Source organism: Triplophysa dalaica, chromosome 12, assembly GCF_015846415.1.
Source record: "Triplophysa dalaica isolate WHDGS20190420 chromosome 12, ASM1584641v1, whole genome shotgun sequence".
NCBI classification, from domain to species: Eukaryota; Metazoa; Chordata; class Actinopteri; order Cypriniformes; family Nemacheilidae; genus Triplophysa; species Triplophysa dalaica.
Genome location: NC_079553.1, coordinates 8,882,626 through 8,907,432, shown reverse-complemented (window position 1 = coordinate 8,907,432; position 24,807 = coordinate 8,882,626). Strand labels below are relative to the sequence as shown.

Below are 24,807 nucleotides of genomic sequence, written 5' to 3'. Positions count from 1 at the left end.
ATGTATTTTATCTACTTAATTCATGCAGTAATAATTTTAATCATACAACTACCAACCTAATGGAGATACCTATATTTTTATTATGCATTTATGGTAATATACATGTACAGGATAATGGCTTTTAAACAAAACAGGTAGACCAGCTGTGATGTATTTAGCTTCCCAACTATACAATTGTGTGCTTTGATTTTCTGTTGACAAAATGTTTGGATACATTTATTGTACATAAATTGTGAAATGAGTCACATTCCAATCTCTAGTAAATTGTGTACATATCAATCAAAATCTGCCTGCTTTATAAAATAATATCACAAAATCACATCTTATTTTCCACAGAAATGTTACAATATATTGATACAAAAACCGTCAAGAATCTGTAAGAAGAAAAAAAATGAAAATTGCTTGAAAATTACTTTTTTTGTTTTATTTAAGACTTTTTTTACCTCAAAAGAAAACAATTGTGCATCACAGAGAGAGGTCTGCTCTTAAGAAATGCCAGCAACAGCATTCTTTTCATTCACCTTTATTAGCTGTGCTATCAAGAAACTGAACAAACCACAATTAGACATAATGTGAATCAGGTTAACTCTCAATTCTATATGGCACTTAGAAGTGATTTAAACGTGGATGTCTTTGGAAGTAATACAACATGTTGCTCATACAAATATATTAAGTAGACATTTGTATATCCACATGCCCCCTTGTGTTTAGTCTAACCACATCATTCCAAATGATGATAAAATACCTTATCTGGTGTGTTTGATCTGTAACAAAGAGTCATATTATGCCAATCTGACCTGTCTCGGGAGTTAGACGGATGTGGATAGCGAAAAAATGGCTTATATTGAAAGCATTCTGAGGTAAAGGATGCTGAGAACGGGAGTGGAGCCCATCTGTCTCTGACATCCTGTACTTGCAGCTGATTGGACCAAAAGCTGGATTCTCCCAAAAATGTCTCCTGAGCTTTTTGTGTCCTGTTCTCATATTCAGGATTTAAATTAAACATAGGATCTGTTTTTTCTTCCACCTGATGAGAAATGAGATCTAAACCTACATTTTTCATACTTTCACCTCTTCTTAGTAAATCTCCCAATAGCTGCTGAGGACAGGGTTTATAGTAAGGATTCGCCCGAGGTGGGGTGCTGGGTATGAGAGTGGCAAGTTGGTGAAAAGCCTGATCCTGCTGAAAGAGCGTTGTGCTGGGATAATGTTGCTTTTTGAAGCAATCCTGAGACAACCTAGCTGTCCTCGACTGGTCAAACTACAAAGAATGGTCAAAACAATTTACTAGATATCCAGTCATAAAAAATGAGCTTTTGTTTGTGGTGAGAAATTAAATTGTCTTATTATATTTCATAAACATGAACTTACCATATCTTTGCTTGACTGTGGAGGTTGTATTAAAGAGACTGGAGGAGAAAATCTACTCTGGGCTTGTACTCTTCGCTTCTTCATTGAAGCACCTCTGCCTGAGTCCTGCTTAACCTTCTCTGCTACATATTCCTGCTGTATGGCATTCTCTGTGAACAGGTCAATCATTAAATCCACAATTATACCGCAGCTCTAAGCGTCTGTTCAAAGATATTAAGTAAACTAACAGCGCTAAAAATGACTTTACATTACCTGTCCATATATCTGTGTTCCTGTTGGGTTCACTCTCTTCATTTCCCAGTGCATGGCTGAAACATATTTGTGAGCACTCTTCATGTGTCTGTCCTGAACCGAAACTGCTTTTTTGCTTTCCATCAATAAATGAATGTAGCTTCCTCAGATTGTGCTGTAAATGGAAGCTGTGGGATTTTTGTAGAGCCTGCAGTAGCACGTCTCTGCATTCCGCCAGCAGGGGGCGCCGTGGCACGTGGAGCTCCAAACTTGCAGCCAGTTTGTTGACAGCTTCCCTAACAGACACTGATATCTGCACTCTTTCCTTTTCTGTCAATGTCCCAGTCCCAGAGTCATGCTCAGATGAAAAAGGATCACTCTTGCTTTGTCGAACATCATCTTCACACAATCTTTCCATGGTAGAAGATCTTTGGATCTTCTTTGCACAATTTTCTTCATCAATAGTCCCAGTTCTGTTGTTTTCATTGTGTGATTTGGGAGAGTCTATTTCTCGGAAATCTAAAACATTCTTGTCAGCTGGAGTGGAACAAAACTGATGTGCCAGTTTATTTTCCGGCAATGACAAAACCATAAGTTCACATGTTCCTTTTAGGCTACTTGAACTCTGTGGCCTTGATTTATTATTTGTATCTTTCTTCACGGTGTTGGTACTTCTGTAATGCTTCTCATCTTGTCTAGATAATTCCTTAGGCACTAGGACTTCTTTATTAGTCTGTAAAGCACTTGGATGTGTCCTAAGCTCTTTTCTTGAGTCTCTCGTAGTTTTTTCTGGTTCCTGGAGTGGTTCCTGTACTTCATCGAGAACGCAGTCCTGGTCCGATTCAGGCATCGATGGCGGATGAGGAGGTAATGGTGATGTATCATGCATCACAGACCGTTTTCTTTTCTCTTTTCTCTGCTTCTCTGTTTTTAACTGCTCACTTACGACCCTTTCTATGTCTATAGATCTTACCTCGTGGCTAAAGAGACCTCGGATGGAGGTGAGGCGTCCTTCTGTTATGATGCTCGGCTTGTGGGGGAGAAATGGCTTAGCAAATGACTTTTCTTTTCTGGAAGAAACCACTGAATGCCCCCCATTATGCTGTGCTTTCTCTGTTCTGCCAACTTTTGTACTGTGATGAAGGCATGTGTGAGACCGGTTTCTCTCCTGACCTCGAATCTGATTCCTCTCCTTCCTGGTTTTGAGACACTTTACTTTGTGGGGCGAAGAGTTGTGCGCAGATGTCTTAATGCTGCTATAGCATACTGCATTAACACTGGCTGTATGAGATGAAGACTGAGCTTTGCACGTGCCGAGGTTGCATGAAGATTTCAACACGTTGCGTTTACGTGGTAAGCTCATGCAGGTGAGGTCGCTCATTGTGTATCATGAGCTTACTATAAAATATGGACACAAAAGGTATTTTGCATTTCCAAATAAAATATAAGTCCCAAGTATTGCATGGGTAATGGGTAAAGTGCGTACTTTATTTTTTATCTTATACGTTTTAGATACAGGTTTTGAACGTAGCCTACCTCAAATAAAGTGATGTCAAATGTCAAAAGTGCATTCTTCGTTGTCAAATATCAAACCTGTAAGATGTAAATATAGTAAAAACGCTTGCAAATGTAGAGTCTTCACGATATAATTTCTTGGCAGTTACATTTAACGTTACCGTTCCGTTGCGTAGCAACATGTTTCAAACTCCTACTTGCACCGAAATGAAAAAAAAACAAAATGTTTACAATTGTTATGAAGCTTTTGGCAATGTTTAAGTAACACATAAAACACATAAAAACCTTAATTAAGTTTCAATAAATTTCCCATAGGTCGACGAGCTCGGCGATCTGACAGTAATGCCTGCTTCCGGGGTTGGGCAGCTGAGCGCTGGCCAATTGTTTGAACACACAACTCTGTTTTGGTTATATTTTTGGGTAAAGATATTAACACATTTTATGTCAGTTATAAATCTACTCAAGTGTTAAAATGTGTTTAGACTTAAGTGTAATACCTACGCATTGTTTTAACTCGTCTTGTGCTGTGTTCTTCCCAGTGGAAAGCTTTTGATGTGCTAGGTGCTACTTTAGCCGTGTTAGCTGCTTAGTTATTACCACTGTTCACTACTGTTACGCGAATCGTATTTTAAATACTTGAATTCTGCTTCGGTTTTTAGGATTAGCTGTAATGTAAACTTCCAGTGGCACAACCATCGTATGGTGGGCTTTTTTAAATGGGTTGTTTGGTAAATGATCATCTGTTTACGACGTAATTTATATAGGAAGTGAATGCACATTCAAGGAGGGATCGTTCTCATTTTGGGAATCAATTCTCTTTGTCGTCAATATTTAACTATGTCTTTCAGAGAATAATGAGTGGTGAAGATTGTAACCCTGCAGCCACACCCACCCCCTGTAAGGACACACAGGGAGACGATCGATGGATGTCATTGGTGTGTGTTCTGTCAAATAATATTCTGTGAAAAAGTATTTTCTTTTTTTATGTGTGTCCAGTGCTTTCTGTGTTGTTGTTTTTTGTTATTATTAGCAGAAATGATCAAAAGAAAACATTTTATTCTTGCAGCACAATCGCTTTGTGTCAGACAGTAAGGGAAAAGAGCCTGATGTTCTGTTTGTTGGCGATTCCCTCGTCCAGCTTCTGCATGAGTTTGAGGTACTCAGAATCTGCTTCATTCCATAGGCCTTGTAGCAAGGTCGGCACACATATTTTTAGTATTTAGGTTGTGTTATTGCCATACTTTTACCTTGTGGTATATGTTTTTGGCAGGTTTGGAGAAAATTGTTTTCTCCTCTTCATGCCTTGAACTTTGGAATTGGAGGAGATGCTACACAGCATGTACTATGGAGACTCAGTAATGGGGAACTGGACCATATCAGCCCAAAGGTAAATGGCTTTTGTATAGTATATCACACAACCTATTTAAAGTAGGTACTGGATATTCTACAATGTTCCCTGTAATTCAACTTAAGACATTTCCTGTTTACAGCAAGTGTACAATAAGTCACTTTGACGAAAACGTCATAAACGAATCATTTGTAACACGTTCACAGTAACATAATTTTCAAAAAAGTACTCCCCAATTTAGCTACTAAATGTTTTCAAGCTATACATTTTAGTTGAACCATGGACGTTTATCAACCTATACAAGGTATTACAGCATGCAGTATGTACATATAAACAATTCTGTGGATGCATTGTATTGATGCTTAATATGATTTTTATTTGTGTATTTTTGCAATGTGACGTCAAGGAAAATTATTACATTGTTTTGGCAACTGAAATTATGTGTTTCAGATGCACGATATTCTAAAAAAATTTTTTTTACAGGTGGTAGTATTGTGGGTGGGCACTAATAATCATGGTCACACCCCGGAACAGATCTGTGGAGGCATAATGGCTATCATCAATGTGATTCATAAGAAGCTGCCTAATGCTCACACTCTTATATTGGTTAGTTGCTTTAAACTACCTTTAAACTCACTTCATTGGTTAAACCTATTTTGACAACAGTGTTGAAGTCAGTGTTAAAGGAGCAGTGTATGACATTTAGCGACATCTAGCCGTGAGGTTGCAAATTGCTCCCGACGGCTCACTCCACCCTTCACGCCTCACATTGATAGCATTAGGTTGACTGACACAGGACTAAGATGCCGTCACCTTTTCGTCTCTTTTCCGAAGGAGATAACATATTTACGAAATGCGTTCTGTTGAGCAGATTGTCAGTTTAGGGCTACTGTAGAAACAACATGGTTAATTCCATGTAAGGGGACCTGCGCTGTAGATAGTAATAAAAACCCAACTCTTCATTATGTAAGGTCTTTAAACACCTTTGAAGACATAGTTATGTATATATATTATATTGAATTTCTGTCTTAAATGTCAGTATAGAAACCTATTAATTTGCTGTTTTGTTTCCTCTAGGGTGTGCTGCCGAGAGGTAAGAGTCCAAACCCGCTTCGTGAGCGTAACGCGAGGGTGAACACTCTAGTGCGGTCTGAGATGGCATCCCTCATGTCTCATTTCTCATTTCTGGATGTGGATCCTGGATTCGTTCAGTCAGACGGTTCCATCTCACATCAGGATATGTACGATTATCTGCATCTCACACCTCACGGCTATCAGAGGGTGTGTGAGCCGCTACACGAACGCATCCGGTCTCTGTTAGATAAATAGGCCCGCAAACACGAATACAACAATATTCAACACAGCCACCCTGTATTGCACATTACCTGTGTGCTAAACAGAGCCCATGTTAATACACCCTCAGGAAATTCATGACTGTTTAAAAGACACAGCGTCACATGCTTGTCATTACATTCCTTGTTTTACTAAAAATAAGTCATTGTATTTGTTGTGAATTTGGATTAATTCTCTATATGCAAAATGGTTAGGACATTCTAAAGCTCTGCACATACATCAAAAGGACCGCCATGACTCAGCCTGGTATATTCTGGTTTAATGATGATATATTGTTATGATATAATCTTTAACCTCTGATGCGTGATGGATATTGAAGTGTACATAAGGGCTACCTGCTGCTATCATGGTTAAGGTCATGACAAATTTCCTTTCATGTTTGTGTAGGAAACTGAACTAAAGAAACATTCTTTATAGCTTTCATGACAATGAGAACTATCTGTTTATTTGCTGAATCGATCAATATCAGTTCTCATATACAGCTGTTCCTGGGGCGGTATCCTTTCAAAAAGTAAACGTTACACCTCAAGAGCGCAAATGCGTGTATGTACCTAAACTGTACATGTCTGTACCTTTTTAAAGGCCCTGTTCCAGTGACAGCATTTGTACCTATTTTCTGAGAGTGTACTTTACTGTAAGAACTTTTCTGAGATGTTTTGCTTCTTTCACCGATGATTTGTTGTAAAGTATTGATTTAGCCATTGTCAGTAATTTTGTATACGTTGTTATTTTGGGAGCAAAGTGGGTCTCCATGTCTTTGTTTTTATGTTTTGGTTCAGTGTTTTATTTTAGTTTATGGTCAGCAGTTCTTTTTTAGGTAGAGACAGCAGGTGACTTTTATGTACCTTTGCCTCTGGGGTATTTGAAAGAGTTACACGATGTGAATGAAATTGAAATAATCTTGAAACTAAAGTCAAGAGTGAATGCTCTTTCAGTTACAGTACATCTACCCTCAATTTCTAATAAACACTAAATTCAAATGATAGGGAAACTATCCAGATTTAATTTCCAGGGGTGTTAAAACTGCATGTTTTTAAGTGATGGCGAGCACATTGTCATTCTCTTACATATGGTTTATCTGCTGCTCTGTCCCGGTGTTTGAAATCATACTTGCCTTGTCTTTAAGCATGTTTGTGAACATTGTTCTCTTCCAGTAATTAAGTGATGGTCTTGCAACTGCATCCCTTCTATTTGATGTAGTATGAAAGTCTAGTACTGTGATAAACCTTGCTACATTCTAAAATATCTCATATCTCAATGGAATAAAAGCTGAGAAACTGGTTAAACCGTACATGGTACTTAATTAAAACTTAAGTTTTGATTTAGTTTGTCATGACAATAGTGTCAAAAAATATCAAATTAACTTTAATTTCAGAATCTAACTATAAAGTTGGAAAAAAATCCTAATATAACCAAATGAGTTGAGACCATGTTGTGAAATATGTGTAATTCAGAAAAAGCACTACTGCCGCACTAAGAACAACGGGTCTCTTTTAAGAAATATGAGTCGTTGATGTTGTGTCACTGCACAGATATGGCTGAAGAAATACTGGCACTTTCGGTAAGATTAACATCAGAAAATTGGCTGAAACATGTTATGATGTACACAAATGAGTTTCAAGTTCCGATGACTCATGATTGTTGTGCCTGAGTGATTTAGGTTTCAAGTTATCTGTAAATCATGAGTGTCAAGACAAACCTTGTCTCTTTGTTAATATGTGTAAAGTCAGTTAAGATATCTAATTATTTTTATGTTGGGAAATATCATTGAATTAATGGTGTGGTATCCATACAATGTCACCTGTAGTTACAGAAAAAGTATGCCTTCTCAAAGCCCTGATGTTTATGGTATGTTTGTATATTGCAACATGTTTGAATAGGAAATCTATCTTACGTTTTGGTGTGCAAATACAACTTCATAACATGCTTTCACTTATGTATCCACATAACTTTATCAGGTTACGGATCTGAATGCAAGATTGATTACAGGAATACATGCATGGTTGATATCTTTTAACGGTCAAAGTATGTTTTTGAAATTTGAACTTTTTTAGGAGCATGCAGGTTTCAGTGTGGAGTATTTGGTACTGGACCAAATCTCCTTTAATCGGTGATAAATGGGAATGAGTAAGAATACAAAATATTAACTGTCAGGTTCAGTGGAGTTTAAATTACGATAGAGACATGGAAATTCAAAAGAATAATAGCATCCTTTTCCCAAATTGCATGCAGCCCTCATCACAAATCTTGGCAGTTCCAAGCAAATGAGATATGTTGTCAACATTTCATTCACACCCACTAACTAAAATTCTACACAGCAAGTTGGGACAAAATTACACAGTTTTTCAGACCCAGAAATCAGAGCTTTGCAGTATAAATACGGTGTAACCCTAGATTTAAATAGACAGCCTGATAGAGTCCTCTTAAGAAGCAACTGTGTTTTCTTAAAACCATCTTTTAGATACCGTTCCTCTAAGGGAAAGAGAAATGAAGTTACAGGTTCTGCTTGCTTTCGTCGTTGTGATTGTCTACTGTCAAGGTACTTCTTTTTTTATTTGTGACAGATTAATATGGGTGTATTTATAAATTGCATTGTTATTAGGTAAAATGGTAAACAGTATATAATGTGTGAAATATGGATTCAATTTAAGAGAACTTCTTGAAACCAAAAAAGAACTCAAAAACAGTATCATAATACCAGACCATGTATTTATATAACAATATTGCTTGTTCTGCCATTTTCTTATTGTTACAATCTGTATTAGTTTATTTTCAAAACTGACCATTTACGGAACAAACCAGTCGTATCTTTTCAACACATATACCTATGTAATAAATGCAGCCTTAGCAGGTTTTCCTGTTAAATTACATCACTTAAAACTAGTTTATCTAGTTAAATCTAGTAACAAAGTTTGTGTTTGATTTAACATTTTCTCATATATGACTTTGGCTGTATATTGTATGTAAGTCTGTCTCATAAACATTTAAGATGATCAATGTCAATATTTCATGTCTGTGTCATCGGAGCAGCACAACCTAAGCAGAGGGATTCAGATACGTCTCCAGTGAATAAAGGTCAGATGTCCAGGCAACAGGGCAGGTTATGTAACTGCATTGGTAAGTTATGATCATGTAATGATCATTGTGTATGCAGATGGACATGTCTGAAAACAGTATTTTGATGATAGAGGTTTAAGCTCAGCTTGTACTGTCAACATGTAAAATTTTGAATGAACAAGGCTTGACATTACATTACTGTTCGAGTTCGGGCCCTGATGTGCTGTTATACTGTACAGAGAGGAAAAGTGGCCGGAAGAGTAAATGTCCCTGTGTGCTACCACCTCCACACAGTAAGTCACGCAATCTGTGTTTACCCAGATCATCCTGTTGTTTTCTAAAACATATCGCACATCACAAAAATGTTAAATTATTATGCATAAATTGCCAACTTTCCCGGCTGACATTTATTGTATTGTTCTTTCATTTTACATTTCCAGCATCCCTCAGTAAAGAACAGAATGTCTTTTGCAAAAAGATTCAGAGGAAAAGATGTCAACAGGGGTTTAACAGAGGAAATGGGAAGGAAACGAAAGGCAAAAAAGTCATCAGTACTCCAATCTAACCATCTCTCTTTTTACCTGTGGCCCTCTTTACACAATATTACAAACTAATGGTGTAGACAGTACAAAGGATTTAATCAATTTTTTGCATGTAGTATTTCATTTATTCTAACATTTTAAACTCAAATCTTCAAGTGTATTTACCAATAAAACAGTGTGCTGAATGTTTTTTGTATAACTGGCTTTTATTTTGTTTAAAATAACACATTACACATTTTGGTCTTTAAATGATTAAATCTTTAAATATTTTTACTTCCATTTGTTTTTGGAATCTCATTAGAATGTATGATATATCTAAATGTTTATATGGAACATCATAAAACAATTCATAAAGTAACTTGATTGTCCGTCCAGAAGAATATCATTATGTTTAAAACTCAGAACTACTGAGTTCTACTGTATGTATATTTCACCCAAGTTGATATAGCAAATGTAGATCTATTAAAATAGCATAACACAAAAAACATAAAAATTTAATTTGATTTAAATTGGTGATACTAATAAATACAGCACAGATGTACTCATTGTAAATTCATTGGCAAATCATGTAGTTTGGTGTAGTCCCCAAACCATTTATTATCCATAATTGCATCTCTGTCCTTCCCCCAATTTTTTTCTAAATAATGTACTAAAGTGCTTAAATGAAATAAGATACATTCAGATGATCTGGACTATACACTGTGACCCGTTTTTTTTAGCTGTTCCTTCATATTTACCTATAAGCTTTATTCAGACAATCAGTCCTCTTACAAGCCTAATTTGAATGTCAGCATTACATCCATTCATTCACTACAGCCAGCAGGAGCACAAGGAGAGTAGACAGCATGACGCCCGAGTGGACACTGGCACCCGCATCCGACTCTGCGGAAAAACGGAGAAAACCATTTACTACATCTTTTTAAACAGAACAAAGCAACCAATGCAAATATACAGTGTGTGACATCTTAATTGCTTCGTTTCAGTTTAGGATAACGCTCACCACTGATGAAGTGGCTGGTATAGACTGTCATATTGGTCAAGGGGTTTCTGGCTACACAGGTATAGTTGAAACCCAGGATATCCTGAATGGCAACATTTATAGCGGGTTGATTTGCCACTACGGTGTTATTGCGGTCGATGATCCACTGATACACAGCTGGTGGGTAGGATTCGGCTTTACACGTGAGGGTAGTTGTATACCCTGGTTTTACAATGATCTGCACATTAACCGGTCCAACTGTTCAATAAAGATAAAGAGGAAATGTTAAGGGGCATGCACTTTGGGCTAACCTCAATCTAGTTGTGTAAATTTATAGGCATAATTGAACGGGTTTGGGTGGTATTATAATTGATAAATGCATAGTTTTTAATGTTTTTGCAAGATTACAAATTTACAGCATACTTTAGAGATTTAATAAGAAGTAAGAATGATACTCACAGTTGGCCATAAGTTGGTATGGTTGACTCTTATGACCTCTGAACACATTTGTGGCGACACACTGGTAATTTCCATTGTCAGAACTCTGCAGGGGCCTGAACTTCAGCGTGGTATTATCGTTCGTGAATGTTATTCTGTTGGATGGCAGTAGAGTCTCGTTGTTTCTCAGCCAGTGGATGGTGTTGTAGGGTCCAGTCACGTGACACATGAGCTCCAGGTTTTCGGCAACCTCTGGGATGCTTGGATCAGAGCTTACGTGCACGGCGGAGATGCCCACTGAAGATACAGATATTACCCAGTTAATATTGTGTATCACCTCAACAGTAGCCCTAAATGGACAAACTGCTCTTCACAACGCATTAAATATATAAATATGAATCTAGGCAAAGAAGCGAAAACATGATGACATCTTCGCTAATTTTAATACACTGGACCTTTAAAAGAATAGTCTGAATACAGACTGAATAGGACCAGTATTCAATAAGTATCGAATATTTAATGTATCTTAAACATATTACAAAACATTGATTTTGCCTGATGACATCTAAGGGACAAACTCAAACAAGGTGATACATTTTAAACAATTGAACTGGACAAAAGAACCCAAACAGACGTAGATGCTTGGAATTACAGCTTACCGTATACAGTAAAGTCCAATGTGCCATTGTTTCTTATGCCTGTGATGCTATTGAAGGCACTGCAAGTGTACCGTCCTGTATTGTTTAGTGTGACATTCACTATCATATAGACTGAGGTGTCAGCCACCCGCAAGCCGTTGAAGAACCAGGTGTATTGACTTTCAGGACGAGAGGAAGCAGAACATCTGAAGGTCACGTTGTTCCCCGTCTCTGCCATGGTTGGACCCGTGATTGATGTGTTCCATGGACCATCTGAAATCAAGTTTGTTTGTGTTTTTCTAAAGTACATTTCTCACACAAAAGAGTTTCTAACAGAAAACCGATCAAAGGGAATTTCATTGATACATACTGTTGATCAATAGGTTGTAGTCCACACTGGTCATGTTGCTGACAGGGTTATAAGCTGCACACTGGTATAGTCCTTCATCACTGAGAGTGAGTGTGTTAATCGTCAAGATAGAGTTGTTATTTGAAAGTATGGTTCGGTTGTTGAGGAGCATGTTCAGTCCTCTCTTCATCCAACGAATGGAGGTAACACTTCCAATGACATTGCAGGTTAGTGTGCATGGCTGATTATAGATCGGTTGCTGATTGGTTATATTCACTGTAACAGCACTGATTAGATCTGAAATTCAAACAGATGACATTATTTAAAGATTAGGACAAACTATCAAAGAGATTCATATTTTGTGAAAGCCCTTTCACGTAAAAACTCACTAAATACTGTTAAATCCACTGTAGCATTGCTGCTGGTCCTTGTGATGTTATTATAGGCCATGCAGGTGTACTGTCCTCCGTTATTCATTGCGAGATTGCTGATCATGAAAACCGAACCATCTGACATCTTTGAGCCGCGGAAGAACCAGCTGTAATGACTGGGGGGCTGAGAGTTTGCTGAGCAACTGTAGGTCACGCTGGACCCTACGGCTCCAACAGTAGGACCAGAGATTACCGTGTTCCATGGGCCATCTGAAAACACGGATAAAGCAGAGGTCACTTTCTGGACATGGGTCATTTTAAGTCACTTGTCACTTTTAAACTAATAAAAAAATAAAGTTCTACAAAGACTTAATGTCTACATATCTACAGGCCTCAGCTTTAAAGATTTGTTGCTCACAGTTAACCGCAAGGTTGTAGGCCACGCTGGTCATGTTGCTGACAGGGTTACGAGCTGCACACTGATATTGTCCACCATCACTGAGAGCGACTGTGTTAATCGTCAAAGTTGAGTTGTTATTGGAGAGTGTGGTTCTGTTGTTGGGCAGCAAGTGCGTGCTATTCTTCCTCCAATGAATAGAAGAAACATCTCCATTGACATTGCAGGTTAGTGTGAATGTCTGATTCAAGACCGGTTGCCGATTGTTAAAGTTCACTGTAACGGAGCTGATTGGATCTGAAATTCAAACAGATTACATAATTTAAAACATTTGGGATTTAAAACAAACTAAGACAGAGATCTATAATCTGTGCATACTGTACTATGTACTTTTAACGTAAGAACTCACTAAATATGGTTAAATCCACTGTAGCATTGCTGCTGATCCTTGTGATGTTATTGTAGGCCATGCAGGTGTACTGTCCTCCGTTGTTCATTGTTAGATTGCTGATCACGTAATCCGAATTATCTAACATCTTTGAGCCACGGAAGAACCAGCTGTATTGACTGGTGGGCTGAGAGGTTGCGGAGCAGCTGTAGGTCACGCTGGACCCTACGGCTCCTACAGTAGAACCAGAGATGGCTGTGTTCCATGGACCATCTGAAAACATGGATAAAGCAGAGTTTACTCTCTTTTCTAGGTCGTTTAAGGATTTGTTATTTGTCAAGTTATTAAAACATTAAAACCAAGATTCTGCTGTAAGTAGAACCACAGTCTCTTTAGGAAGGTCATGCCACTCGGCAGCCATGTTTGAAACACCTCCAGGGCCCTATTTTAGTAATTCTATAGTCCTACTGTATATATGACAACATTGCTACTTGAAAAGGTAAGGACAGATTTCCCTAAAACCATATGATAAAAATGAGATTTAAACCTGTAGGCCAACAATTAAAACTGACATGAACTGTACCTTAGCTTTTGTTTCTAAAGCTCAAATTGCCCTAAAAGACGTCAGCAGCTGTACACTGCCCCGCACCAGACAATCGTCAGTATTTTTCGATTGGCTCTTTTTACTGAAGGTGGAACTATGTTTGCTAGAGGGGCCATTTTGAGTGTTGCACTGCCTTCCTATTTATATTAATAGCAGTGGCTCATCAATTATTTTCGTCAGGTCTACTACAGTTTTAAGTACGTTTTGTTACTTACGGTTGACTGTAAGGTTGTAAGCCACACTGGTCATGTTACTGACAGGGCTCCAAGCAGAACACTGGTAAAGTCCACCATCATTGAGAGCGAGTTGGTTAATCGTCATGGTTGAATTGTTATTGGAGAATGTGTTTCTGTTGTTGGGGAGCAGGCGCCCACCATTCTTCATCCAAGCAATAGAGTAAAAATCTCCAACAACATTGCAGGTTAGTGTAAATGACTGATTGAAGACTGGTTGCTGATTGTTGACGTTCACCGTAATGGCGCTGACAGGAACTAAGTAAAGAGTGACATGTAAGGTAAGCTAATATCTGCATGAGGGTTAACCAAGCTGTACAACCATATTTATTGTATAGACTTGTATAGGCCAACTTATGTTTATTTCAGCAAAAGCTGTTGTTCTGTTAATTGGTTCTCTTACTGTATAAATAACTCACCAATTACAGTTATTTCCATTGAGGCATTGCTGGTTTGGCCTGTGATGTTATTCATGGCCGAGCAGGTGTATTGTCCTCTATTGTTGACCAAGAGAGCTCCAGTAATGTACACTGATCTGTCCCATACTCTTGAGCCATTGAAATACCAGCTGTAGTGACTTTGCGGATAAGAGTCAGAAGAACAGTTCAAGGTCACGCTGGTTCCTACTGCAGTTACACTTGGGCCAGAGATTGACACATTTCTTGGGCCATCTGACAAACACACAGATTAATGCCTCATTTCATATTCTGCTGCATTAATATTTCTGGATCACAGTGCTGTCAATTAAATTTTGATTTTGACATTTCCTTGCATCCATATGTAGATATCTATGTTACTTTGTGTTACTCACAGTTGACCATGAGGTTGTAGGCCGTGCTGTTCATGTTGCTGACATCATTGATGGCTACACACTTGTATTGTCCATTGTCATTGATATTGAGTTGGGTTAAACGTAGGGTTGAGTTTTGATTGGTGAAAGTAATCCTGCTGTCGCCGACCAGGTAGATGTTGTTCTTCATCCACTGAATGGAGCCCATTGAGCCCACAATACTACATGCTAGACTAAAGGACATGCTTTCTATTGGGTAGCCTGCTTGAGGATTCACCGTCACTTCTGTTATTGGATCTAAATTAACAAAGGGGATTATTTTATTGAGATACAAATGATCACAAGAGCAAATACAAAAACTACACTATGAGAGTCTGCTCACCAAGTATGCGAATGTTTTTTGTCACCGTAGCATATCTGAGTGTCACTGCATTATGGGCAACGCAAGCATATTGTCCTGTTTTGTTCCGAGTTGTGCTAGTAAGTACGAGATTTGGTGCAACGACATTTAGAGGAACATTATTGTATGTCCAGGAGATAGAAGCTGCTGGGTTGGAGTCGACTGTGCATGACAGAGATATAACAGAGCCAGACGCATATGCTATACTCTGTGGCGAGACCGTCAATATCAGGTTACTGGGCCCATCTAAACAAATAAATCATGAATTCAAATCAGCTCACTACGCCCTTTAAAGGGATCATATCCTACATTACATTGAGAAATAAAGTGTTTAACTTGATTAAACATTTTCATGATGTCACATACTCACAGTTTACATTAAGGCTCACTTGTGTACTCTGTGCTCTACTGATGTTGTTTGCCACAATACATGAGAATGGTCCTCGGTCATATCGCGTGACAGGACTAATGGTTAAAACTTTACTGTCGCTGCTGAGAGTAATTCTGTCCCCTGCTGTGACCAGAGAACTGCTGTTCTGCCATGAAAACCACATCGGCGTTCCGCTGCCAGAGCATGTGAATGTCACGCTTTCGTTCAACTCCACCAGGTTTGTCTTGCTTACACTGGCAGACACACCACTTACAGGTTCTGCAAGTAAACAGAAGGAATAGACATAAACGGTTATGTTGTTTTTTGACGATGTTTTTATTTAAAGAGCATGTGGTAATAGGTGATAATAATATGATAATAGGTACTACTCACCCTGAACATCTAAAATCACCTGTCCTCTGCCTTGATTGGCTCCCATGGACTCCAATACATACAAACCAGAACTGTTCAGATTTACGTTGGATATGGTGAGCGCATATGAAGCACTGTTAAATGTGATTCCAGTCGAGTAGGAACTGCCATTGAAGGTCACTCCTCCTGACCACAGAAACACTACACTCGGTCCAAACAACCAGGCACCAAATGAAATAATTGGGGGATTGTTTACACTGATTGTGACGTCGGTGCCCACAGCTACAGGGTTCGCTGATGGTTGCAGGGTTAGTGCAGTAAGCCCTAGAAAAGGAAAGGCAATATCACTATAAGCATTTGCTAAAAAACAAAACTGTATATCGAATGTTTTATAATTCACTACACTGTCATAAATCATGTAGGCTAGTTGGATCCAGATTCCTTGGGTTTTGAGTGTTTATGTGTTTGTATACAGAATACTGTAAATGTTTTTATTGATAACATTCACACGCAGGATCACACCCAGTTAGCTCTTTTATAATAACAAAGGGTGACACATCAAAGGCTGATCATAAGAAAAGAGATAAGTCTACAAATGTATTTTTAAATTCAATCATAAATGCATTTTATGACTTCAAATGTTCATTTTTCACAACAGCAAAGTAATGTGATGTCAGATTTTAGGTTACCGTACAGTGTCCATGACCAGTGTAATAAGATAAGGGAGTGAAAACAACCTCTTCGGTGTGTGTCTATCAGCAGCTGGTGACGTCAGCACTTGTTCTCAAATCACAAATTTGTGGTTATATGGTTGAAATGATCACAGTGCTTCTAAACAGGGTGTGTCTCAATGGCACACCTGTAACATCCATGATACCTTCCCAATGCATTTGTGCCAACATAAATTCCAACTTATTCATTTTAATTTTATCAATTCAAATGACACAATTATTTCTAAAACATACTGTATCCGTTGAATAAATGGAAATGTACAGGCAGCCGGTTGTAATCGCAGAATAAACCTCGACAGGGCGATCGGGATGTTACAATTTTTTTAATTTATGTGTGAGATTAAACTGCACCGGTCAAAATGACTCACAATACTATGTATTATTAGTTTTGAGCAGTTGTAATCGTGAAATGAAAGACCTTGTAATCTTGCCAGTACACTTAACACACTACAATCCAAGGTCATTCCAATTATACATTCATCCAGCATTTTGGGTTGAAACAACCTAGTATAGGATAATTTGTAACCCAACAATTGGATTTGTCGCTTTTTGACCCAATGTTTGGTTGATGTAAGTATTCCAGAGCGCTGTGTAAAAACATTAGTTATAATCTCCAATGAACTAACATGAACAAACTATAAAGAAGTGGCATTAACCAGGATACAGGATAAACTAACAATGTAAAAATACATAGCTTGTTAGTTCATGATACTGTATATAATGGTAATGAATGGAACCTAATTGTGAAGTCTTAGTGGAAAAGGTTCTGTTTACTATAAAAAAATAAGTAAAGATAGGTCTTCTAACAATCTACCACCAAACTACACTATTAGTGTGGCCCAAAAAATTTACAATAACAATAGTGAAGCAATATCTATTTAAATATTGGATTTTTTACAATATTAACATATGTGGCAAATTGTGGAATTACACAATATTGCGGCTTAAGCCTTTATAGGCATCTCCATTTTTAGAAGTAGGCTATATGAGTGAAAAAGCACTATACAACGTACATGTACTGAAATTCTAGAAAAGTGAATTTTAGATTGATTAGGTTAAGCCTTCAAAAAACAGGTGTAATTATAAGATTAATATTGCTGCTCTGCTTCTGAAACTTTGTATCTTCATGGTTTTATTTTTTTGCCATAAATCATTATTATTTTTTTGGCACTATTCATGTTTAGCATTGGGTTTTACAAATATCTAACAAATAAAAAGTATTAAAAAGTTCTTGTCAACTTGTTTTTTCCATTTCCGGAAAAACAGCGGATTTGAACAGACAAGGTTAGAGAAGGACAGCGACGATATGTAATTGTTTCCAAAAATCATTCTGATGATCACAGAAACAAATGTTTTCGTTTCCACATTGTTGTTTAAAAACGTTAAAAAATAATTAAAATTGAAAACTAAAAGTGAAAACATTTACCTTCTGGACATATCAAGAAGAGAAAGGCGAGTAATTTTAATCCCATTTTTAAAATCCAAACAAGAAGTCTTCACCTCACAGTAGACAAATTACCTTCTTCTCCCGTGAAAACAAATGGAAAACTATTTATATGGTCACTACTCTTCCATTTTCCTGATATTTACCTTGCTACATCAATGACTTCGCTTTCAAAGAAATATGCGTGTGACAAAAAAGGTACACCCCTTTTTACCATGACACACACAAAAACACACTGAGACAAGGGTGTGTTCATTCTGGTTAACCTTAATCTGGTCCCAAGCTGCTGGTACCCAGCTGATGTGCTGATGTGCACAAATGGAAGGTCAAGCCATACGTATTTGAATAGTTCCAAGTGTGGAAGGAAATAATTTGTATTTAGTAAAAATTGTGGACTGTCAACATTAAGTTGATGTCAGAAACTCATGATTCCGATTACAGTTCAATGTTATTGATTTGCACCTACTCCCTGCATCCTGAGGCCATGACGCACTTAGTGTGAGTTTTCACAGTAATGTCTCTATGTAGTTACCCAAATATAAAACAATTCTCATAATTTCCGAATTTACACTTAACCCCCTCTTGGTGGGATCTACATATGTCCTTAAAACAAATTTAATCAAGAATCTCTGGAAACACGTGCTATCTGATACACATAAATCAAAGTCACATTTGACATTCTGTTTGCTTTGAAAACTAGCCTAAACTAACACTTCACCTTGACCTGATTTCTTAGTGACAAATCATGATTTTTTTGTGATTATTTAAACACTGTAGGAAGAAAATGGACTTGTGAAACGTATACTATTAGTAATTTATGCTGAGAAAGTACTGATGTCAGATATATTACCTTAATGTAATGTATTAATTCTGTCTATCATTTATTTACTGTTTACATAAAACATCAATGTATTCTTGGAAAATTACAGCATGAAACTAAAACAAAATCTCAGCAGGATTAGATTCTCTGGTTAATCATTTTATTTGCTTTGAATTTGGTATTTAAATTTTCTAAGTGTAAACCAGTAAACTGCTTTTCGCAAGATAGTCACAATGCCACGAGGATGTCAACTCTTCAGCATGTATGGAAAATATGATCAGAAATTAGAAAAATACTTTTTAACGTATTCAAATGAGCAAGTTATAGGTTACTCTCAATTCAAAATAAAAATGTGATGAATGGACTGCAGAGGGGAAGTGTGATTTCATATACATGATGCTGTCTGTTTGATATTGCTACAGTATCATGTTAAATGTGAAACTATAGAGAGTCTGTTTGAACAGCTGTTCAGTGCCATTGTGCAATACACTGGGCACATACCCCTTCTCCCTTTTTTCCCTTCATCGAAACCATCTAACATTCTTTATCTCTATTTGTCATAATCTGCCACCACTCCTGCACACACCTTGGGTAAACTCGTCTACTGTTTTGTCTCATGTTCTCTTTTATTTGTGCTTGCGTATATGCCTTTTAGAAAATCTTTTTAAAAGGAGCACCAGATATTGAGTATTCAAAGCAGTCGCTGTGTGCAACACAATGGAAACAGTGCTCAGAAATGACGTGACAGTGATGTAATACTGAAAAAGCGGTTTACTATTAACCCCCATCACCCAGTATGTAAAACTGTGGGCATTTGCTGAAATCACATCTCTTGTAGGTCTACAGTGCAAGTCTATATTAATCAACGGCAGAGATGTGGATTAGACTTGCTAAACTGGATTTTAGGCCTGCCTGATAAAAACACACAAACACATAAAACAGCACAGCACAACTGTGACAAATGATAGCTGTTAACAAATCACATGTCACTGGTTTTTACAAATATCAAATGTGTTTTTCCATTTCCAGCAAATTTGAACATCCAAGGTTTGACCACCTTAAAATAAACATCAATTAAGAAACACCAGCAAAAAACTTTAATCACAGGATAAACAGACCTATTTATAATTGTAATCAGTTGAGTTAAGAAAAGTTTATATATATATATTGTGTGTGAGAGGAGAATGAACAGAAAACGTTGATATGAGCATCCTCTCTCGTAAGCCTTCCAGGATAAAGAGGCTATAACATGTAAATGACTGGTTTCATTCAGATTAATGCAGCGCAGGAGTCTGTCAAGATGGGACAGAAGGGATAACAATAATTTCCGGTACTCACTCACATACACACTTCTATTGATGTTACATAAGCGGCATCATGTTTTTGGTCATTAAAAGACAGCATCCACTCCTCACTGCAGACACCTGATGACGCGCTTGACCGCGGTCTTTTGACGCAGTTGTAAGGGAAAACAACAAAGAATCAAGTTTGAGGAAAAAATAAAGACACACGCGATACAGTTAGACACAAAAGCGGGTTATGGTCGTTTGAACAACAAACAGGTTGATTTACTAAAAGCCTACTGTACGCTATTTATTCCTTTTAAGTCGCAAACAGCTCTGTGGGAAAACTGAACTTGTATTGTCGTATGACGTGCGCGAGCCTCCGACTTCCCAACTGACTCAAAATTATTAGGCAGCTTGTTTCTAAGCGATCTAGTCTAGTCTATCTAGTCTAGGTGATTATTATATAGGCGTGGTGAGTTCTGCACATCAATTGTGTCAAAGCAAAAAAGGTAAGGCGATCTCCAGGGATCGCCTATTTCAAATAGTAAATGGCGCCCTCTCAAGGCTAAACTGATCATCACACCCTGACAGGCTGAACTTTGTCCATTTCTGTGCGATTCAATGTTCAATTTGGATTGAGCTGGATACATCTTGAAGTGAAATATAGGACCGTAAAAGGTGTTGCGGCTTAACGGACTCGAACCCACAACCTTAGCCCCACAATTTAAAAGGATTACAACCTTAAATACCCAGATATGCAGTAGTATAGTGTCCAAAAGTGATGTCAAGCTTCGGACAACTGACATCTTCAAATTAAAATATGGTAATACATGTATTTGAAAAAGATTAGGATAGGCTATCAAATGTTCTTTTGTGACACAACCTATAATGTCTCAAATGGAAACTAACCATTAAATCGCTTATTATAAACTATTCTGTCAACAGGAAAAACGATAAACAAAGTAGCAATGAACACATGACAACTTACCTCTACCAGATCACAAATGAACATAAGGTGGCAGCAGTACATTGCCAAACTATGCTTTGCTTTAGAGTACATGCCAGCTGTCATACCTGCTTGCTGTTTAATCCAGACTAATACAGGAATAGACATATCAAAGATGATCAAATCATGTTGTTTTCTTTGAATACAGTTCACTCTACTCTTAATTTCATGTTTTTCTTTTAATGTTGCAAGGTTTTAGTGTAATTATAATGTTGCTTTTGGGTTTTTCTTTTTGGATCCTGCTCACATTACATCCAAGATGAACATCAATTTTAGTTAAACAACACCATCAAAGTTAAAGATTAACTCACCTGTCTCACTTATCAGTTGCGTTTCACGTATAACTGAAATCCAAAACCAGAAGGTGAAATAAGGAAATGAAATGACATTTATTTGGTCATTGGACAAGGACATTATATTGTAATTATGTATACGGCCATGGCCTGACCATTTATGGAGTGTATAGTCTATATCAGTGGTTCTCAAACAGGGGGCCCAAGATGGATCCAGGGGATGGGCAAAAATTTTGTGCCATAGTATAAAATAAAAAATTGATCATAGATTTTATGCAATCAACCATCAGAAATTTGATGTATTGATGTTCTATTATTGTTTTACAGAATTTGTTTTTGGTTAATTTAAATTCTAAATTTAAGAATATACGTTTTTATTTGGGGGTGCTGCAAAGCGATGCACTCTACTGCTGGGGATTTACAGTAAAAGAACCGTAGACCAGTTATGATGAAAGAAGACTCCGAGTCAGGAATATAAATAATAGAATAAAATTTAGTGAAGAAAAATAATTTGTAGTTTTGCCAGCAGAAGTCAGCTTCAGCACTCTCAAGGAGTTCCACAGGCCGACATTCAAAATGCGGTAGTATTTAAGATATTAAGACATCTTTCCATGATTGGTTTGACCAAAATATAATCTCTGTAAAAGGAGAAAAGGTCCGGAACAATTTTGGAAAATACGTCGGAGGACATAAGGTTCCATAGATTATCAGGTTTGACAGCAAACAGTCTGGAAATACACAAAACATGTCATAGGTCATCTCCTCTTTGCCCATCTGTGGCTTTCTTTTTCATTCCTTGACTCGACCTACGAACACACACACATACACACCAAGGCCGCAATGTTTGTTTGTTTGCATTCTCTTCTGTAGACTGAGGCGATATACCCAAAATATAATGAAAATATGTTTTTGTTCTTAGTACTGGAGTCCTTCTGCTTAGAATTAACAATGACCTGTTATAAGAACTATATAGATTTAAGGAATTAAATTAAGGGTCTTGGTGAGTTTTACACATACCACAAGGACACCTGTTTTACTGTAATTCTGACATCCTTGACATCTTGGAATCACACATGTTCCAGGAATAGACGGCACTACTACTATACTAACAATTATGCCATGAAGGGTTAACTACTGATTTGCTTGTAATCATCATTAAATCATTCTTAATAAAGAGTAAATACTGAGGTAACACTTTATAATAACTGCACGCTATGAATCATTAGTTAAGCATCAGTACATAGTTAATTAATCATTTATGAAGCATTGGCCCCACATTAATAGACCTTAGTAAGCAGTTTATAAATACAGCTATAAATGCTTTGTTCTTGATTTATAAGCATGTATATAATATGCTTAATAATCAAATTTTCATACTTTATTAAGGATAAATTCATCATTTCTAAACTAAGGATTACATTACTTACAAACCAGTTAGTTAGGAGTTGTCAGTGGTTCATGAGATCATTTAGAAAGTGTAAGTAAGTGATTAATTAACTCTTTGAATGCAAATTTATACATCTTATTATTCTGACATATAGTAACAGTTACTTAATTTGTTAATAAATGCTTTTTTAACACACATTCCTGCTGTAATTCATGATTAATTAAGGTAGTTATAAAACATTTACTAGTTGTTTGATAACTATTTTTTGTGAGCTCATCTAAAGTGAGGACTATGTATGTCTTGTAAAGCATTTACAAATGAGAGTTGCTTATCACTTCACGGTTATATTTTTTCTGGAGGTGTGCAGGAATTAAAAAAAATGCAGAAGTTTATTTTTCATCTTATATCAATTCATTTAATGTTAATTTATATGTTCGGTTGTACAATTTTAATTTTGCAGAGGTTTATTTTTTATTTTATATTAAATCGTTTTATATTCATTAATATGTACAGTTGTACAGATTAATTTCTTTTGCATCTTGAAATAAATATTTCTATGTTCTGAATCCCTCTGTGTTGTGTTTTTCCTATTTCTGTTTAGAAGACAACTGAGCCTTTAACTCTCATTTGCAAATGCTTTACAAGTCATACATAGTCCTCACTTTAGATGAGCTCACAAAAATAGTTAACTGACAACTAGTAAATGTTTTATAACTATCTTAATTAATCATGAATTACAGCAGGAATGTGTGTTAAAAAAGCATTTATTATCAAATTAAGTAACTGTTACTATATGTCAGAATAATAAGATGTATAAATTTGCATTCAAAGAGTTAATTAATCATTTACTTACACTTTCTAAATGATCTCATGAACTACTGACCACTCCTAACTAACTGGTTTGTAAGTAATGTAATCCTTAGTTTAGAAATGATGAATTCATCCTTAATAAAGTATGAAAATTTGATTATTAAGCATATTATATACATGCTTATAAATCAAGAACAAAGCATTTATAGCTGTATTTATAAACTGCTTACTAATGTCTATTAATGTGGGGCCAATGCTTCATAAATGATTAATTAACTATGTACTGATGTTTAACTAATGATTCATAGCGTGCAGTTATTATAAAGTGTTACCAATACGGATCATCTTTGATGAATAATTTCATAAAACCACACAGAAGGATATATGTAAAAGTTGAGATGGAGTCACCCGTCCCTTCACTTTACAAAGAAGGCCTCATAACGAAAAAGTTTGAGAACTACTGATCTACATATTAGAAATGAAAGTGTAGTTATTTTTATGATTAGGAAGATATTTACATTCAAGATAGTCATGAATGCAACCTCTGCTCTTTATTACCTACTATATGGTTTTACATTCTTTTATCAAAAACACAAAACAATGAGGAAGAGCTGTCATTTCTAAATAAATGGTTTGATGTATTATGATTTGAACTTTGCCATGTAACAAATTCACATTATACAACTTTATAGTTTCACAGACCAGGCATAAGGCTAGTTCAAGACTTAAATGAATGTTTGAGCTGTCTCAACTAAAAATAACTTGCCCTAACATATCTTAGAATATGTCAGTGCCATTGTTTTGTATAAAGGTGCACACCAGTTATATTTCTCTCTAATGCATTTTTATAAAAGTCACTTAAATATCCTAATCTAACTAAGACATAGTCAAGGGGGCGGTTGCGTTAACTGCTTAGACTTTATTTAGAAGTTAGTCATCTATTTTTTTCTTCAAGACTGGTCAAAAGTTCTTTAAATCAGTTAAATAAAACGATAGATTGGGCTTATTGAAATATGAAAAGTAACACTGATTCGTCCTTACTGTCCTAATATGTATACATGGTCTTCGAAAAGAAATAAAATGTTTCCTCTCACTAAACATTATCACTAAAATGCGGCAGTGTAATGGCTCTAAATTTCTTTGTTCTGTTGTCACCACCATTTGTAATTCTTATTTATGTGTAGTTGCATTCTATTTAAAAGTGATACAGAAGTTATAATAAAACGACACTGGTTAAACATTGAGCACACAGTGGATTTTTAATATGATGAAAATAGATTTTTG

General features: G+C 36.6%; 3 protein-coding genes across 6 annotated transcripts; 1 reads left to right on the top strand and 2 right to left on the bottom strand.

The window, feature by feature from the left end:
* Nucleotides 1-60: 60 nt before the first annotated feature.
* Nucleotides 61-3,505, bottom strand: LOC130433483 (uncharacterized). 3 transcript variants are annotated; one of them, XM_056763376.1, is made up of 6 exons: nucleotides 3,403-3,505; nucleotides 3,279-3,310; nucleotides 3,139-3,195; nucleotides 1,624-3,000; nucleotides 1,372-1,520; nucleotides 61-1,261 (listed from the first exon to the last, which is right to left on the bottom strand). In XM_056763376.1, exons 4-6 carry the CDS (start codon nucleotides 2,981-2,983, stop codon nucleotides 722-724), a joined length of 2,049 nt encoding a protein of 682 aa, XP_056619354.1. In that variant the 5' UTR covers nucleotides 2,984-3,000; nucleotides 3,139-3,195; nucleotides 3,279-3,310; nucleotides 3,403-3,505; the 3' UTR covers nucleotides 61-721. The 3 variants fall into 3 exon arrangements, with proteins under 3 accessions (XP_056619354.1, XP_056619353.1, XP_056619355.1); XM_056763375.1 differs by having other exon boundaries at nucleotides 3,139-3,310; XM_056763377.1 differs by lacking the exon at nucleotides 3,279-3,310 and having other exon boundaries at nucleotides 3,403-3,474.
* Nucleotides 2,933-7,109, top strand: pafah1b3 (platelet-activating factor acetylhydrolase, isoform Ib, gamma subunit). 2 transcript variants are annotated; one of them, XM_056763436.1, is made up of 6 exons: nucleotides 2,933-2,969; nucleotides 3,966-4,052; nucleotides 4,184-4,273; nucleotides 4,388-4,504; nucleotides 4,949-5,071; nucleotides 5,543-7,109. In XM_056763436.1, exons 1-6 carry the CDS (start codon nucleotides 2,964-2,966, stop codon nucleotides 5,792-5,794), a joined length of 675 nt encoding a protein of 224 aa, XP_056619414.1. In that variant the 5' UTR covers nucleotides 2,933-2,963; the 3' UTR covers nucleotides 5,795-7,109. The 2 variants fall into 2 exon arrangements, with proteins under 2 accessions (XP_056619414.1, XP_056619413.1); XM_056763435.1 differs by lacking the exon at nucleotides 2,933-2,969 and adding an exon at nucleotides 3,409-3,537.
* A 2,553-nt stretch (nucleotides 7,110-9,662) lies between these two features.
* ceacam1 (CEA cell adhesion molecule 1) lies at nucleotides 9,663-18,109 on the bottom strand. Its single transcript, XM_056763335.1, has 15 exons — nucleotides 17,904-18,109; nucleotides 15,768-16,070; nucleotides 15,375-15,653; nucleotides 14,987-15,250; nucleotides 14,626-14,901; nucleotides 14,234-14,485; nucleotides 13,797-14,072; nucleotides 12,999-13,250; nucleotides 12,611-12,886; nucleotides 12,211-12,462; nucleotides 11,843-12,118; nucleotides 11,494-11,745; nucleotides 10,856-11,131; nucleotides 10,418-10,654; nucleotides 9,663-10,299 (listed from the first exon to the last, which is right to left on the bottom strand). Exons 1-15 carry the CDS (start codon nucleotides 17,947-17,949, stop codon nucleotides 10,211-10,213), a joined length of 3,606 nt encoding a protein of 1,201 aa, XP_056619313.1. The 5' UTR covers nucleotides 17,950-18,109; the 3' UTR covers nucleotides 9,663-10,210.
* Nucleotides 18,110-24,807: the final 6,698 nt, after the last annotated feature.